This window comes from Ixodes scapularis, unplaced genomic scaffold (assembly GCF_016920785.2).
Source record: "Ixodes scapularis isolate PalLabHiFi unplaced genomic scaffold, ASM1692078v2 PGA_scaffold12__126_contigs__length_90152505, whole genome shotgun sequence".
In the NCBI taxonomy this organism is placed as follows: Eukaryota; Metazoa; Arthropoda; class Arachnida; order Ixodida; family Ixodidae; genus Ixodes; species Ixodes scapularis.
Genome location: NW_024609838.1, coordinates 11889392 through 11908127, shown reverse-complemented (window position 1 = coordinate 11908127; position 18736 = coordinate 11889392). Strand labels below are relative to the sequence as shown.

At 46.9% G+C, this 18736-nt stretch overlaps 1 protein-coding gene across 1 annotated transcript in view; it reads right to left on the bottom strand.

The window, feature by feature from the left end:
• Positions 1-18736, bottom strand: part of LOC115311742 (twitchin) — a 224392-nt gene that overhangs the window by 147853 nt on the left and 57803 nt on the right. Inside the window, exons 3-21 of the mRNA XM_042289324.1 lie at positions 18206-18368; positions 14998-15139; positions 14784-14913; positions 13955-14139; positions 13540-13558; positions 13007-13217; positions 10696-10786; positions 9158-9384; positions 8760-8850; positions 7213-7433; positions 6642-6732; positions 5859-6158; positions 5294-5363; positions 4579-4627; positions 4407-4483; positions 4147-4313; positions 3429-3673; positions 2125-2886; positions 1330-1602 (exon numbers count right to left, since the gene is read on the bottom strand). Coding sequence (XP_042145258.1) covers positions 1330-1602; positions 2125-2886; positions 3429-3673; positions 4147-4313; positions 4407-4483; positions 4579-4627; positions 5294-5363; positions 5859-6158; positions 6642-6732; positions 7213-7433; positions 8760-8850; positions 9158-9384; positions 10696-10786; positions 13007-13217; positions 13540-13558; positions 13955-14139; positions 14784-14913; positions 14998-15139; positions 18206-18368 — 3514 coding nt within the window. The remainder of the gene's footprint in view (positions 1-1329; positions 1603-2124; positions 2887-3428; positions 3674-4146; positions 4314-4406; positions 4484-4578; positions 4628-5293; positions 5364-5858; positions 6159-6641; positions 6733-7212; positions 7434-8759; positions 8851-9157; positions 9385-10695; positions 10787-13006; positions 13218-13539; positions 13559-13954; positions 14140-14783; positions 14914-14997; positions 15140-18205; positions 18369-18736) is intronic.

The following is an 18736-nucleotide window of genomic DNA, read 5'->3' as shown; positions in this document are numbered from 1 at the left end:
CCGAGATCTTCGAACGCAATTTCCCCGTAGACTTTTCGAGAGGGTCGAAATAGCGGTTAGAGAGAAGGAAAAACGCGGACGAAGTTGTTGTTGCTGCACGTTTAAAGAAACCTCGGTCGAAATCGAAGCCGTTTTTATCAGGTCTGCTACAATTTAGCCGTCTTACCATGTACAGTACTTCCTCACTTTGTCAGAACACACAGTAATTAAAATAAAAAGTAAAACATAATGTGTTAGGAGACTTCTCTATGCCCCTGCAATGCCTTCTCTGATAAACACAAGTAGAGTTTCACATCTACAAAGTTAAGATTAATTTAGCCCTTTCAAACGTGCTACCCTACCTTGGAAGCAAGCTCGCGAGACTTCAAGAAGTTGAGAGTGTTATTTTACGGAAAGGGCTGAGCTGCACAAAAAGCCTGTCCCGCAATGCTGCCCGGAACAGAAGGCCATCCGCAAATCAGTGTAAAAATAATACAAATTCGAGAATAAAAATTTCGCAACGTTTCAGTAAAAATTACCGAGCCACTTTATCCCACGCCACTGAGCCACACCTAGAACTTTTGATCGACGAATCGAGAAGAATTGTTTTCTCCTACGCTGTACGACGGTTCGTCGATCCCTCATCAAAAGCGGTGTAACGACAGCTCAAAAAGCAAACTATAATCCGAGACGACGTTACATAACAAAGTCCCGCTCGTCAGCTTACTTGCCGTGTCCGGATTCAAAATGGCCGCGACCGGCCGAGCCACGCGCATGCAATCCTTTTCGAGACTTGCGAGAATGACCCAACAGTGGGGTATGATGGTTGAGAAAGTGCTGCCGCCATCAAGGGGAGAACACTGCGGCATGGTGCCCAGAACGCGACTCCGACTGGTCTGTTTACTGCATCCTAAAAGTGGTCCTTCGATTTTCGCCCGACAATGTCACGGATATGTCGTGCTGTCGCCGACTGCGATCCTGGCAACGTCATGGCGGCGGTGGTATGTGGCAGATGCGCATACCGCCACCGGTTACTTTCTGGTTTGAAAGTCAACGGAAACTTCCGTAGCCAGGAGTTGGGACACCGCGACCACGACGACACTTCCGTTCGCTTCAGCTTTACGTCGGTGCTTTTATACCCAAATGTTTGGGATGACCCAACTTTCGCGACGTAATTTGCTGCCACTCCGGGACCCCTTTTCGATGCGGGGACGGAACGGGACGCTAAACAATCCAGTCGGAGACGTGCTGCGGGCGCTTTAGTCACATGACACCAACAACGACCAGGCCAAAGAGACGACATCGAGGAAGACGACAAAACAGGCACCGTCGGACGCGGCCTCAACAAACCTCGTCGGCCGTGATGATGAGCGAACCGCGCCGGGAGCCACCGGGCGAGCCCGGTTCGAGCCCCGAACCGCGCCGGTCCGGCGCCAAGGAGTCCTTTCGATCTGGTTCGGGGGTTGGTTCCTTCACGATGGGCACCTGCATCCGGCGCGGTTCTTCCGCCGCTGGCTCCTGAACAGCGATCTCGGGCACCGAATCCTTCTTTCTCGGTGGGGCTGCTGCGGCCTCCGGCTCCCGAATCTCCGGCACGCCATTCTGAACCGGTTCTTCTTCCGGCTAAAGGAAGCACGAAACACAAAACGTTTTGCCCCTTTTAGAGGTCGTCTGACGCTGCGCCAACGCAACCTGGAAATCGATTGCGCGACGATTGCAGTGCAACCTTTGGACGACCTTGAGACAACCTTGGACTCCCCTAGAGAGAAAAAGGGCATCAGATGTCCGGCACTTTTTGCAGCATGCAAGCGTGTGGCGGCCACCGCGGCTGGCAGAAGGGGTTTGCAAAGTCCCGAAAGCCGCGTTTGCACGGCACAGCAAAGCCAGCGTCGAGAGCTCAGCCACGCAAACGGACAGCTTGAAGAAGCGGTTAGGCCTAGTTTGAGGAGTTCGTGGCATCGGGATAAAAAACGGCGCAGTCGGTAGAACGTTTGCTCGGGCCACGAGAAAGAAACACTCCGACTTTTGCATCGTACGCTAACAACTCTCGTGTCCTTGCAAAGGTTCCACCGACTGAGCCGAGCGGTGGGAGGGGTAGCGCGTTGCCGGTGCAATCCAGGATGTCGCCACGAACCGCACGCGTACCTCGAGCATCTTATTGGCTTCTTCGAGCTTCATGGCTACCCCGTGGACCATGACCATCGAATCCGAGGGTAGCGCCGCCAGCTCCGACGGCGTCTGGCCGGGCTGGTCTATGGCTACGCACACCGAGCTACGCCGGCCCCTGGGAGATGGCGGCGGCTCGGCAGCCTTCTCGGGCGACCCGGCACGCTTCACCTTCTGCATCTTCGGTTTCTTGGGACCCTCCTCCTTCGTGTCAGTGTCGTCCACCATTATCACCGGCACCGAGGACTTGCGGACGGGCGGGGACTCCACCTTTGGCTCCTCTGTGGCGGCGGGCTCATACTTAAAGATGATGGGGTCTCCATATTCCTTCTCTTCGTCGTCTTCGGGCTCGGGAGACCGGAGCTGGAGGCCCCCAAAGGACCTCCGCTTCTGCGATCCAGGCGACCGCGGCGACTGGGACGGAGACGACACGGTGCTCGGCGGCGATTCGACGTCCGACGGAACGTCGGGGGTTAGGTTTAGGGGCGGGGGCATGCGGTCCTTCCACTTCGGAGTTGAGGGAGGTGGGGTCGCAGGAACAGACTCCTTCGGCTCTTCCTTGGGTTCGTGCTTCGATGGGAGCTCGAGCGAGGGTTTCTTGTCTTTCGGCGATTTGGCGTCGGGTTTCGACAGAGAACCCCGTTTCCGGGACGGAGCGCGCTCGGGCTCTTTTTCTGCAGGTACTTCTCCATTAACCTGGCTCTGCGGGTTCGCGATAATCTCGGGTTCGGGTTCGGTCGGCTGGAAGGCAAAAGAGCGCTCAGCGGAAAGAGGTGGCAGCGGCGGTGCCGAAGTGCCTGAAAGAGAAGGGCTTGGACGTGCAAGGCACGCCGACGGCCTCGCACAATCCTTGAGATGCCAGAAGAAAGAGAAGACTGTTAAAGACGGATGCCACCATGGGCAAAGATATGACACACGGCTACGTAAGGACCAGTTAAAAATTAATCTATCGTTTCTAACTCCAGACGGTTTACGACATCAAATTAAGACTCTCTAGGAAGTAGAGAAATTGTTAAGAACGTAAAAAAACAGAGCAGAACCACACTTGAGTCTAAGCAAGTTCTGGCTACTCCAACGACAACCTTAGGCACAACAAAAGGCCTTTCCGGCATATGGTCAGGAAACAGTGTACTTGACTGTTCTTAACTGCTCGTTACAAATACGGTGAATCTAAACCCAAGATTCCGTATCCGCTACCTACATGATGCAGAAAACGGTGGACAGTATTTTGAGAACTGAACGACGGCATGCGGCATGCTGCGACAGAGGAGGCCAGGCTTTACCTTTTTCTGAAGGGGCGCCTTCTTTGCCGCCGGCTTCTTTTCCTCGGGTTTCTTCTCTTCGGGTTTCTTTGCCTCTGCCTTTTTCTCCTCAACCTTGACCTCTTCTTTCTTCTTCTCTTCGACCTTCTTCACTTCCTTCTTTTCCTCCACCTTCTTTTTCTCCTCGACCTTCTTCTCCTCGACCTTTTTTGCTTCCGGCTTCTTTTCCTCGGGTTTTTTCTCCTCTGGCTTTTTCTTGGCGGCATCTGCAAGGCACGAGAGTTTTCAAACCGGCTTCCCAGAGCTTCCTGATTTCCTCGGCCATCCCCACCCCTAGGGAAAGCATTCTTTAGGAGATCCGTGCCCTCCATTGATGTGCAGCTGTGTGCTAAACACTTACTCATTTCTGCATTAATGTTTACAAGGTCTGTAGTCTTCTGAACCACTTTACTTCTTCAATCCCAACACCAGGGTGGGTTCCTTGACTATCAATTGAGGGATAAAGGCGTTCCTTGAGATAGAAAAGTTTGAGAAACTTGTGTGCAAGAGACTTGGGCTCTAAAACTGGGTTCCTAGGGATCCAACAGTTCCCTGGACTACTCTCACTCACTCCCTAAACTCCCAAACTTCCTTCAACGTTCCTGCCCCTAAGTGAAGCACCTTCCCAGTTTAAGCACTGCATTAGCAGATCTGAACCCCCATTAGATTTGGACAACGAAACAGACGACGAGAATCTTACCGATAACAATGAGCTCCGCCGTCGACTCCTCCTTGCCAAACTCGTTGGTGAACTCGACCGTGTAGTTTCCGGCCATGTCCTTGGTAGCCTCGAGGAAGGCGAGCTTGGCTGTCGTGCCGTCGAACGTCAGTTTGATGTGAGTCGTCTCGCGGACCACCCTCTTGTTCCTGCGGCGCGAAACGGCAAGAAATTGTTTTGTGACAAATGCCTCGACACGTGATAATGCAAAGAGATTAATTTATGAGGCAACTAGTCCTCACTTTGTCCAGGAGACAGTGATTTTCGTGACAGACTCCACCTTGCAGACAAACTCGCACGACTTGCCCTCTTCGACGGTCTGCGGAGAGAGGTGCAAAAGACGCGCAGGCATCAGGATCGGCATTAGATTCGTTGCAACCATGTTAACGGGGTCGGAATGTTGTTTTTACGTACCTGCGCTGCCAGCATTTGTAGAATCTTGGGCTTCTCTCCTTTCGGCTTCCTGCGAGTCAAAGTTGTAAAGGTTACAAGCCTCCGAGTGTGCGCGCAGGTTGGGTTTCGTGCAAGCTTCATTTCGCAACTAAAAACCGGCTCTTTCTCCAGCAGTTCTGCTGGAGTTTATGGTGCGCATTGTGCATCAAAGCTTTAGGACCCTTCCTGCATTTAAGACTGGCTTCAGACACTGACATTTGCTTACGGCCAAGTTCTTGCGGCTTCTCACGAGGAGGGAATGTGCCAACGACATTCTATGAGGCAGCCTTGGAACAGCGTTTCACTAGAGCGAAGGTTTTTGCAGTAATTGCGAGATCACCTGTACGTACCTTTCTATAAGAAGTGGCCGTTCATAACACTGTCAAAAGTTTTTAAACCAATAAAGAAAGAATGATGCACAAAAAAAAGAAAATATACGGGAATCCCCAATGTTCCACTGCTGCCTCATACATGGCGCCAGTGTCTTCTCTCGTCGTGTAAGAGATGACAATGCACTCGGTAATAAGCAGTTGCAAGTGCGCAAACCTGCCATTTGACTGTATAATGGTATCCAAATGTAACTTGCAATACTAACTGTGACACTAACTGCACGAGACAGCTTTCTGGAGCATTTGATCAACTGACCAGAACAGATCTTTCACATTAAAGAAGAAACAAAGGAAAAAAACAAGCTTACGCTTCCTCTTTCTTTTCAGGTTCTTTCTTCTTTTCGGGTTCCTTCTTCTTTTCAGGTTCCTTCTTCTCTTCTGAAAACCAATTCATTAATAATAAATTAAGTCAATAAAACAAGAAATATGAACCAAGCCTAGCTAGAACTATTAACTGGCATGATAACTAGAGATTAAGTGAACTGCAAACTATTGGGCAACACAACCAATTGCTTTAGACGATTTAATAACAACGAATGAACATGAAATAAAGCTCCTGAAGGTTCACAGAGGCCTAAACGAGATCTGGATTATAGTTATATGAACAGACATTTTTCAGACTAAATTAAATTACCAATATGAAGTTAAACAAGTAGAAAAACAAAATGCAAAAGCTGTATTTCAAGAACTTCTCATCCATAATTATGTTTGCAGATACTTGTTTTCAAATATTATACTGAATAAATGTTACAAACATATAAAGGCTATTCCAAATTGAAACAGAAAGCTCTTAAGGAAGCTTTCTTTAATAAAGCACATGTCTGCTCCTAGAGCGAGTGGGCAGCGAGCACTGTTTGGAAACAATGGACTCACCGTCGAGTTCGACAGAGACAGTCTGCGACGCGGCCTCTCCCTTGACGTTCTTGGCGACCAGCTTGTAGACTCCCTTGTCCTGGACGGCGTCGGGCTTGTCGATCTCGAGCGCCACGGCGAACTCGCCCTGGGACACCTGGCGGATGTGCACCTGGTGTCGGGTGTCCTCGCGCACCATCGTGTTCTCCTTGAACCACACCACTTCCGGCTTGTTGGCCGACTGGACGTGGCACTCTATAACGATCGTCTTGTGGTGCTCGCGACGTACGATCTTGGGACGCTCCTTGATGACGGGGGCCACTGCGACACGCGAGAGAGGGACCGCACCATCATCCCCTCGTTGTCTCGTGCGTGTTCACTCTTTGTTAGTGCCGATCAGTTTCATTGATAGGTTCATAGCCTCATGTGCTCACAGTTTGGTTATTGCCAATTAGTGCGTTTGATCGGTTCATAGCTTTCAGGCTAGCACTCTGTCAGTGCCAATTGGTATTCGATTGGTTCTCAGCCTCACTCTCCCTAAGTACCAATGTGTCTGATTGGTTCATAGCATCATGCGCTCATACTCTGTCAGTGCTGATTGGTGTCTCTGATTGCCCACTATTTGTCAGTGCCAACTGATATTTTTGATCAAATCGTAACCTTACGCCTCAGTCAAGAAGGTTCCTTGAGCGCCTCTCAGCTTGTTCATAGAGTGCTTTTCACTGTTTGGGATAGTGGTATTGGGGAAGAGCATAGCTTCTTCATTATTCCTGAAAACATACCAGAGATGAGCAGGACACTTACACTCAATGTTGAGAGTCAGGTTGGCGTTACTCTCTCCTGCGCTGTTCTTGACGTTGCACTTGTAGACGCCAGCGTCCGAGAACTCTGGGTCCTACGGCAAAGAAAGCAAGATCTTCAAGTTAGAAGAGGCAGGATGTGCTCCAGTAAGTGTTGTCACAAGCGGTTCATCCACTGTACCCAAGGTGCTGTTCTGAATCTGGAAAATTATATTCAGGTAGCCCATGTTCAAGTTTGAAGAACTTTCAAAAACTCATCTGCTGTGTTCTGCGTTTTTTTTTTTCCTTGTTTCACTCACATTCAAAACCAATGCAGTTTTCTGTTGTTGTTTTCATGTTCATAAGAGCATTTTTATGTTTCTATAAATTACTACATTATTTATATAAATTTTATGTCAATAAAAGCATATTTAAAAAGAAAAAAAAAAACACAGCTCACTGGACTCATCACCCCATGCAACCTCATCTCATCAGTTTCCGAGGCTCACAGGCTCACTCAACCTTACATCGTGTCTGCAAGTGAGTAAGGCGAGTGAGTGCGCTCGCGAGTGAGTTTTGCAGAGGTGTGTACTCACGTAGAGCTCGAGGCGTATGTGGTAGACGTCCTTGTCCTGTGTGATGATCTGCTTGATCCGCTTGCCTTCCTGGACCGTGACGCCTTCCTTGAGCCACGAGATGGTGGGCTTGGGGTCGGCACGCACTTTGCACTCCATGATGATGAGCTTTCCCTCCTGCTCCGCCGTAATCTGCGGCTTCTCCACAAACGATGGCGCCACTCCGGTGGGTGCGGCCGCACCTGAAACGAGGGTCCGAGGTCAGCTGTGGCTACACCCATACCTCCTTTCCCTCAATTCCCCATAGCTGAAAACAGGTGGTACCTAGGATGATAGTTTAGGGAATGATATAGGGACAAACCTGGGGACAGATTTGGGGTAAAGGGTCAGATTGTCAACAAGGGGCATTGCCCGTTCTAAAAACATTCTTTGTCACAAAATGCATTTTACCCCCCCCCCCCAAAAAAAAACGAAAAAACTACTCGGGCTTTATCATAGTGACACAGACCCGAGACCACAGAACGTGTTCTGCACAAACCACACTCCGTGTGCCGTTCATGCAAAATTTTTCAATATTTTTTTTTATCTTTTTTTTTTTTTTTCAAGTATTTTTTCATTATTTGTTTTTAATTATTATTTTTATTACTTTTTATTTTTCGTTTGTTTACACAGTTTTTCTCTATTTTTGTTATGTTTTTATTCGTTTTAGTCATTATATCCTCCCAACACCTGCCACTCTCACCGTCATGTTTGCATTCAAATACAATCATTTACACCTCCAGACCAGCTGTGTCAATAGCCCAGCGGCTACGAAATCTGACTCAACACTGCGGAATCTTCACGCTGCGAGACACAATTTAGACAGATCCATGGATGGCATGTGCAGATCAATCTTCCTCTCAACTTTTCTCCCTCGCACCATTCGCAGAGCCAAAGGAGAGGCATGCGCCTTCCATCCAATAAGAGGCTCTTCAGGCTTTGGCATCACTGTAATGTTTACTCCGAAATAGAAGTCATTTTACAGTCAGACCGCACGAGCAGAAGACATTGCTTCACACTGAATGTGAGCCTCATGGCAAAACTATCAAAGTAAATAATATTTTCATTTTTCTTTTTGGAGATGTATCTTGTGACACACAAGGCCTATCCAGGCAGTTATGAAAAATGTTTTTCGAGTGAACGACGCTCTTAAAGGATAGGAGAAATGCTTCAAAGAAAATCTACTCTGTCAGAATCCAACCTCTTGTCTCTTATGTAATGAGATCAAAGCATAATTGAGCTGTATTACCGAAGCTGGAGGGCATATTACTTAGTGACGGGGGGGGGGGGGGGGGGATTTTGAGAAGAGTCTGCATGAGCGCATTGGACAGTCCGCAGCATTCATAAAAACACTGGTCGAGGACCCAAGCTCTAGCAAATTAGAACCCCAAATATGTAGTCTGCAAACCCCAAAAAATAATACTTTCCCCTAAAAAGGCCAAGCTGATTCATCCAACTGCAGGGCATGTTGCTACAAGTGTGGCCAATTAAGTGCTGCTCCGCAAGCGGTAATGAGGAACCATAGTTACCGGCAATGTTGAGGTTAAGGTTGCCGTTGATCTCGCCGTGTTCGTTCCTGATGTTGCACTTGTATGCGCCTCCGTCATCTTTATTGGGACCCTGAGGAGGCAGGAAAAAGCCCCAGTTTCCATTTTGTCAGTCAATCGCATCGACATTCATACGCGATTTGCAGCTGAAATTTTTATCTTTGCACACCTCTACACATAATTATTTTAATGCTACCCAGAGATGGCCCAAACAGTGACTGTCAGGGCCATTCATGCTCATTCGACAGAAAGAAACACAGTCAAGCCGCATTTCGGCGGCTTTTTGCGCATACCCCCTACATCTTGTAAAATAAATATCAAATAAACTTGTTCCGATTTGATTTGAGACGTCGGTCGAGACATTGCGACAAAAAACCCACCGTGATTGTGAGGGTGATGACGTAGTCTTCTGTTCCCTCCTTGACCATGTTGAACTTGATGTGGGGATCCTCCTTGACTGGATCACTGCCATGGAGCCACGTGAACTGGGGGGCAGTTTTGGACTTGACGTGGCACTCCATGACGATGATCGCCCCGGAGTCCTTTGGAATGATTTTGGCCTTTTCCGTGAACACGGGCGGGTCACCCGTCTTGGGTGGCTCACCCCCTGCAAGCGACGAGAACGACGTGACCCCAGTTGCGAGGTGACAATCGCGAGGAAACGAATCACGAAAACGGCCCCGACAAAAGCTGATTGCCAACCGTCACGTGGCAGCACCTCACGTGACGGTGACAGCAAAACAACAATCATGCAGCAATCAAATGATAAGAAAATGCTTTGACAACAGTTGAACTTTTGGCAACAATCGTGTGAGAAGAAAAAAATTATGTGACAGCAAACATGTTTTCAAATGTACGTCCATTTTGTCATGGCAAGTTAGAAGCAGATTTGGTCCGTCGCTGTCCTTTAAGAAATTTAAAAAAAAATAACTTTTATTTGTTATGGCAGGAGAAAGAAAGAATGTTTAATGCCAATCACATGGCAAGAATCATGTGACTTTAAGATGACTATGAACAGGGAAAGTTTGTTTCGCTTTAGAAAAGTTTGCTCTATTCAGCAAACCCTAATGCCCAAGTCCTGCTAGAGCGACAAACAGAAACAACCGACAGCGACGAGCCTCAAACCAGAATCTTTGGCAATTTGACAGGCTTTGTAGAATAAAGGCAGCTATACTCAAACACGAGCGTCATGCATGCGAGGGTATCTTTGGCAACCTTGCAATCGCTTGCTTCACGAGCACCGAACGACTAAACGCCTGCCAAAGGTAGCATCGTGAGTATGCTGCATGGGTTGGAGGCTTGCCCGTGTTGGTTGTCTTTGTCTGTCACTCTATACCTGTTTTCACTTCAAGAACCATAGGAAAAAAAGTCCGGCTTCTCGCGCATGATTACTAATTTTCACCTTTAGGTGGAGATTTAAGATATATTTATTAGCATTTTAGAGTGGATACACGTTATCTTATCAAGGAGTACATATTTCAAACGCCAAAAGCATCGCCTGTGCCTCCGACAACCAAATCTGGCGAGAACTATTTCGCGCGGCGTATGAACAATGCGCAAAACTTACTGTTTTCTTGACGTGAAAACGGGTATAGTGGGACTCGGGCATAAGAGTCAAAATAGCAGAGCCATAATATCATGTTCTGGAATATTTCAATAAGAATTTGCAATTGTATTGACTTCATAAAACAGCAATAAAAGACTAATTTCTGACAGTTGTAACTGAAGTTGAGAAAGTGATCAAACAACAGCTCGACATTTGTTTAAAGAATACCGAAAACCTCAAAAATTGATCTGCACATTTACGACCTAATAACTTGCTTTCCTGGATGATGATCTCCCCGCCCATGGTATTTATTGCCATGAGGCGTGAGCCTTAAAAAGCTGCGGCTGCAAGCTAGAAATATAAATGTCACACCTTTCAGGTTGAGGGTGATGTTTGCGTTGCTGTCACCCAATTCGTTGACGGCATTGCAGCGGTAGTTTCCGCCATCTTCCGTCGTTGGGTCCTGGAAAAAAAAAAGTGAATACCGCATATGAGCGATTTACTATTTATATGCAGAGTGTATGAAAACTGCAAGCTGCTAAAGCCCAGATGCTTAACTCAAGAAGTCCAGTCCACTGATCGTGACCATAGCCTAACAAAAAAAAACTAAGGGGTAAAGTCATTCACTTTAATTCACTTTGAGAGAAATTGAGCACTAGGTAATTTAACAAAGCAGTGAACTGAAGCTGCCAACAGTACGCAGCTCGAAAATACAATTTTCTATAAAAGCGTAACAAAAATGCTGCTTGTTTTGAATTGTACAACTAATAATAAAGTTGTTATTGCTAACAGTTTTGCACGCTTGAAAAACAATGCAACAACAGCAGTTTCGTGTTTGTCCCCTCTTTCGTCCGTCGTCTCTGGTTTTCAAAAATGTGTAACATAAACCAGCTTGCCTGTCTACTCACTCTATATTACAGCAGTTCAGTGTTTCGAGTTATTAAAAACTTTTTTACACTAGTACTCGGGTGAAATCTTGCGAGCGCTTCTACGCAGAGTGGTACTGGCGGTCCAACACATTATTAATAACATTATTAACTATGAACTAAAGCCACTATATATGTACATAGAAGTATGCAAGCATACTTAGAGGAACGCTGATATACCTAGACCAATGCTGACAAACCTAATTTGGGATGTTTTCTGCGACATATGCGTGCCGCAACGAACAGCACTGCGAACATTGAAGTGAAAACATCTAGAACACGAAAGTGTACACACATACCTAAACAAAAGAAGGAATGTGTCTGGAGTAAACTCTAACCAGGCTCCAATCAAACATGGCTAGGACCGTTTAGAGCATCCAATGATGGTTCACACGCTCAAGAATGCGACAAGGTGTGTTACGATCGCTTATGACTGCTCACGACAAGATAATACTCGGCAACCATCTGTTGGGAGGCCTCAGCTCATCTGTGGCCCGGGTATATTTTCTAAATTTTGAAGTGCAAATCCTTAACCGTGAGCTTGAAATAATTCTGACAATGTTATAAGTGACCATTTCTCATAGATATGCACAGATTTGGTCCCGCAACACTGCAAAACCTTTGTTCCCGACCGAAAATGTTCAAGCGCTACATTTGAAAACTGGTGCCATCTCGTTTCAACTCCGCGCAATGCGTCAAAGTGCAATGCTAGGAGCCGTGACGCTGCCGACCACGCTGAGTGCAAACGTGTAAACTAGCCTTTGGCAGCTGCAGCAACTTTCTCCTAAATTATAGCTTTTAACGCAGGATATGTTCAGGGGCGGGGGCACTTGAGGAAAGCGTGACGGAACACCATGGAAATGGTTAAAAAATATGCAACAGATGAAGCAAAACCAAAATTCTAAATGCCGCCGCCCACCCCCCCCCCCCCCCAAAGGGAATGAACCCACGACCCCACAAATGCGGGCCCAACACTCTACACTTGAGCTAAAAAGGAGAAAAAGGGAACAAGACGTCTGCTAACTGTTCAAACGCAAGCACCAATGTTGGGTTCAAAGAATGAGAAGAGACAAAGGCACTACCTTTGCGTCTGCCCACTACTCGTTCCAACAAGGGACGAGTGCACCGACAACCCCGCAGGCTCTCATCTCCGCCTTTCCCTCAGCTTTAAACATATATAACGAAAGTAACTTTAAAAAATTCACAGGGTCTCTTATGTCATCGCTAAGACGACTTGAAGGCAAAATCCCAACTGCCGATGCCGGTGATAGCGAACCTCTGAAGACAGCATGCTCTCTGATGACGCACTTTTGGCGCCGTTAATCTCACGGCATGTCACACGCCCGCTCTTCACTGCTACCCGAGTGAGGCTGTCCTCCTCTCCTGCTGGGTGTGTGCCGTGCAAGAGCCTCCGCCGATTCTGACACAAGTAACGCCATCTCATGGTTCCGTGGCAAATCGTGGGGTTTAGTACCTTTCGTGTCGCCGACATGTTTTCATACCTTTCATGGCGCCACGTGTTTTCGTGCTTTTCGTGTCGTCAAAGTGTTTTAGCTCAAGAACTTGGAAGGTCGACTGAACGACGAGACATATAAGGCTTTCACCTTAATAAATTACTACGAGGCTACGAGGTTTGCCAGAAGTTTCAAAGAATGCTGCAGAAACACATCCTGCATATACCGACGCTAACGACAAGATCTGTGCTTCGAACGAGAGTTGGCTCTCAGGATTCAGAGGAGATCTGGGGGGTGGCTCACCCTGATTTCGAGGCTGAGGAGGTAGGTGTGCTTGGCGGTCTCCTTTTTGGAGATCTTGTGCCGGGTGCCGTCAGCGATCTTCTTGGGCCCGAGGAACCAGGATATCTCCGGGAACGGGTGGGCCTCCAGGATGCACTCCAGCACCAGGGCGTCCCCCTCCTGCCGGATCGTCGGTTTCTTCGGAAACCGGGGGGCCTTGCCGTCAGGCACCCTGGCAACGAGCGCCAATGACGACATCACCAAGACGCCAACGCGTCTCCGACTCCAGCAAAAACTCAACGCTGCAACGCGATAGTCTTGTGGCTCGCACACTCTATGGCGGAAGACAAGGGGACCCTCTCTCCCCACTGCCCCCAACATTGTGCAAAAGTCCCACAATGTAATATACAAGATGCTTAAAAGAAAAGAGAACCATGTTTGCTTTTTTCTCACTGCAAGAGTAAATGACACATAATATATACTACCCCATGTGCATACACCTAGGAAAGCTGAAGTCTGAAATAAACTTAAAGAAAGTGGAGAAAAAGTCTTACTTGGGCTTCCCAGAGTCACCTGCAAAGAGAACGAGAAAGAAAAGTTGAGGTTTCGGTGAGACGATTATAAAACTAGTATAGCTGATAATTGTCAATAGGTCGTTGGCAAAAAATATTCGGAAAAAAATTTAAAGAAACAAAAATAGGAAGGAATAAGAGGATGGGGGTCTACCTACTAGTATATACTGTGACATACAGTGATACACCTAATACCTAATAGGAATGTGCTACCTATAAGTGACGATAGGCAACATTCTCATGATTTAGTTAGCGCAAAACAGCTTTGCACTGGAACAAGCAATGCTCAGAGCTGCCCTATTCCCACCCGATTAGAGTAATTGTTTGTTATCCCTACTCGTTTACGCAATAGACAAAAATCTGAGCAAACTATGGACGGCGGCAGCTGCCAGCTCACCTTCGAAGTTGAGAGTGATGTTGGCGTGGCCCTCGCCGTGCTCGTTGCTGGCAACCACCTTGTACTCGCCGCCGTCTTCGGACTTGACATTGGCCACCTCCAGCGCCACCGTGTGGGTATGGTTTTCCGTGGCAATCCTGTACTTGTGCCTAGCGTCCTCTTTCACAATCTTGCCCTTGTGGTACCTAGAGGAGACGTCAAAGGAGATGCAAGAATCGGCATGTGTGACAAGATTGTTTCGTCGAAAAACCTATACTCTGAACATGCGACGGAATACCACCTGATCGAACTCCAGTTGAACTAACTATTCGGATGAACAAACTTTCGTAAAATGCCCAAGTAAGACCTCATTGTGTTCAATGCATTAAACTTGAGTGAACCTCCACCTAGGCAAACTATTTCTTGAGGTTTTTTTTGAAGTTTGCTCAAGTGGTTCTTCACTGGTCATGTAAAAAAAATAATCTGAATTTATCATTTTTGTGCCACAAGCTCTTCCATTTATTTTTAAGCTGCCTCGCAAAGGCTCGAAAACTGTGGCATCTTTGAATTCTAAGACTATGGAACGTTTTTGAGAATGATCCAAGTCCCGTATCTGCAGGGGCACTGGTCCCAGTCAAGCTTCCTGTTGAATGCTTTTTGTTCTCTGTTTGCGGATCAAATTTGTCATTGGAAAATGAAGTTCAAAGTTCAATTTTGTATTGATTAGTGACACATTCAGCATCACTGCACACATCAACCAGAGCAAAACGAAGAGAAGGTAACGTGGAGCGATCCAACCATAAATTTCTTCACTCCTATTTTTTTAAGAATTACGTGCGAAAGATCTCACCATTCTATCGATGGCGGCGGGTCAGCCATCAGTCGGCATTCGAAGATGATTTTGTTGCCGTCATCTGACTGCTTGATCATCGGCTTCTCGACGAACGTTGGCTTCGCACCCTCTTCGGGAATGTCATCACCTGCACATAACACCACGCAGATTATTACAGCAAGCGTTTGTTGGGAAACATGCAGACTACCGAGCAAGGTGCATTCCGACTCACTGTCGAAATTGAGGCTGATGGTGGCGTTACTCTCTCCAAGCTCGTTGTGGGCGGTGACCTTGTACTTGCCGGCATCTTCGATCGTGACGTCGTCGATTTGTAGTGTCACGTGATACGAGTTGCCGTCTTTGTCCACCATCATCTGTTCAAAAGATTCGGTTGAGGCGGTTTATTGAACACAGCATGTTCAGAAGAGCTGGTCAAGAAGCATGCATTAGTTGAGGATAACGGCTCTGCACATTCCACACTGTTGAAGGGAGGCATGGGGATATTGAGGAGTTTAGTCCAGGTTTTTGCGCTTGTCCCATGTGTCGAGGTATAAAGGTGTGTAGAATGGTGAATTTTGTGAAAAAACAAAGTAGGCAGCTTGTACCTGGAGGGATATAACCTCACTGAAATGTCTACAGAATGAAACCCAAAAGCACAAGCACCTCGCTAGGAAATAATTAAAACTTAGAGTATGATTGCTGCCGAATATACACTTTATTTAGAATTCCCTGTTCCCTGAAAAAGTGCTGGACTGTCTTTTTAGCATTTCCTTCAGTCACAAAACATTGGAGTTGGAGTATGTAGTGCAGGGTCTCATACTCATTTGAGTGTGGGGGACAGGTGGCCCATCCACAAAAGGGGAGGAAAGGGGAGCAATATTTTGCTATGTTCAGACAAAAAGTTAAACAAACAGCATTGGCGTTTCACTCTGCAAAGCAGCCGATCATCACAGTGACACCCAAAGGTTCTTTTAACAAGGAACTTTGTGCTCTCTGCTTTTTGTGAGCTCATCGTTTTGCCTTCTTTAGCTTTTATTTGACTACCTTGGGCCCGCACATGACGTTATAAAAAGGTTTAAAACACCGCCATACCACAGTACTGACAGTTTAGAATGGAACAAGAGCAAGCACACCATCATTGCCCTGTTACACAATTTACTAGGCTCAATTACAGGCATAGAAAAACTATCTCTTCATACGGCCGTTTTCGCTTTCTCGAGAATTTTTATAGCAGCATTATAAGAAAATACTTTCATTTTAGAGGTATTGTTTGACAGATAGAAGCCTGAGCTCATAGCTTTATCTTTGGTCATTGCTCCTGCTGGGCACTTGTAAACCCTAGCAGTGGTATTGCCAATACGGTTGATTTACATGAGAAAGTGCTGAGAAGCAAATATTTAGATGAAGCAATACTTTGTCAAAAAAAAAGAACAACAGAATAGTGCAAAATGCATGAGTGCAGCAAACTCCTTTCAAACGAAAATGAATCTACAATATAAAACTATTATTTATGATGCATGTGGCACTTAAGGCATGGGAACAGGGGCTCACGGCCGTGGGAAACTTGTGGGCCGCATTTCAGAGAGTTGCGGGACGCATGTTTGAGGCCCCTGAATTACTTTCATTAAAACGGCTGGAAGCTGCCAGGAGACAGATCCCATAGTTTGCAAACTTAGCAGACAATGTGTAATTTAGGCTGCAAAACCACCTTTGGGTACACTTGCCAAGTACCAATTTTAACAACAGTAGTTTCTTGATTGACAACTTGCAAAAAAACATGCGGTGTGTCTACAGAGCATGCAAAATGAGTAGGGTTGTGCGAATAGTGGTTCGAATCGAATAGCGCTGCGTCATTCATAGCTTTGACAATGCGTGGGAAAGCCAGTACGGCCGGTTCTTTCAACAGTGCAGAAGCTAGAAATGATTCTGCACTATTCGATTCGAACCACTATTCGCACACCCCTAAAAATAGGCCCAAGGGCAGAGTCCCATTACATTATCTGTCAGTGAGTGCACTGCTGTGGAACACAGGAATCTAACCAGTAATCATCTCTGTTCTCCTAAGATGATGTCGAACTAAACCATTCAGTGACTCAATTTGCTTGACCGAGGTGCAATTCCAAACTCTTATATTAACACCTGGTGGCTACAATGGCAAGGGCCCTCATAGTGCTGTTTGGCAGATCATATATCTGAGCTTGCACACAGTTTGGACTTAACACTTCTTTGATCCTGAGTTTATGTGATGGACTCAAGAAACAAAGGTGAGCGGTGCAGAATACAACCTATCCTAGGCACACTGCAGCTCATAAATTCTATGTTCCATGCCGTGGTGTCGAAACAGATTGGGGCGGGGGGCAATACTTCCACACACATTTTTTTGCATTTGTAGTAAATATTTTGGGGGGAGAGAAAAACCTCATTTGCCACTTTCACTCCCCTATCTTCCGAAACTTTCTGACACTTCTGCTTCTACGACACTGCACAGAGAATGTAGAGGGATTCCAAAGTCCAAGGCACTTCTCTGACATCGGCCCACAAGCCTTCCAGAATGATTAGCACAATAAGGTACCATGGAGGACAATATTAGGTATAGCACGGCCATTCTGTACCCCCAGTGCCACATAGTAGGGGCACTCTGAAACACCATGCCTAACTCCGTAATTCCACCCTGTGCAGTGGAATTACTCTTCCAGGTTGCGATAAGATCCCTTCTTGTTTTCTGCGAGGTGCAAAGCAGATGCCGCCAAAGCACTTGCCAATGTTTGCTTCGCAGGCTTTTTTGGGCGCCTCTTTCGGTACGGAGATTCCCTGACTCATGAAAATGGGTTAGCCAAATATCCAACGAAGGGGACATAATGAGCTGACACAATAAACAAAAAGAAAAACATGAACAGGCGTCAGTCCAATTAAAAAAAAAAAAAAAAGAATCTGCCACGATATGTATACAATCATCGGCAACAATTATACTAAGCACGGTATGTCCCGTTCTTCGTTAGGTGTTTTACTGACTCATTTCCCGGAGTGTGTGGATCTTCGTATCTGCATCGTACCTGCATCGAAAGAGGCACCCAGAAAAGCCTGTGAAGCCATAAGTAAGTGCGGTGGCGGCATCTGCTTTGAACCTTGCAGACAACAAGAAGGGATCTTATCGCAACCCAGAAGAGTAATTTCACCGCACAGGATGGAATTACGGAGTTAGACGTAGTGTTTCAATGTGCCCCTGCTACGTGGCACTGGGGGTAACCTGGAAGAGCAATTCCGCCGCACAGGGTAGGTGGCATAGACGCGGTGTTTCAGAGTGCCCCTGCTATGTGGTGCTGGGGGTACGGAACGTCCACGGCTGCTATCTGTCCGGGATAGTACTACAGCATGCTATGCTTGGTGCCTCTTGGAAGGTCCTCGAACTGGTTTTATTCCAAATTGTTGCAGAGCCTCACCTGAAACCTTCCCTTGCCCACGACGGGCACGCCGTTGTGGTACCAGTTGACGGTCGGCTGGGGGTCCGCAAGGATGCGGCACTCGAAAAGCAAGCGCTCGCCGTCATCTTCTTGTCGTATCGTTGGCTTTTTGGCGAAGGTCGGCGCGATGCCGTCGATTTGCCTGCAAATAAGAACACACAAACGCTTCAGGATTTGCCTCTTTCAAAGCAAAGGAAGGATCATCGTCCATCCAGCATAAAAGACCACAAGCAGTGCAAGGGCCATGCGCCGAGACACTGGGCAGCCCACGAGAAATCCGCGGTCGTTACAAGACCACTATCCACATCGAATAAGCTGATCGAGTATCGTTTAATCTACACGCTTCGTGCGTATAAGACATTTCGTGGGCGCTACACACAGTAAGCTTTTGGTACGGACAAGTGTGAACTCTGCACATCCGGATGATGCCAAAGATAGACCTTACCGAGCGAGTGTGCTTACGATAAACAGACTTGTAGAATTTTTGTTTAAACATGCACCGTCGTCTAC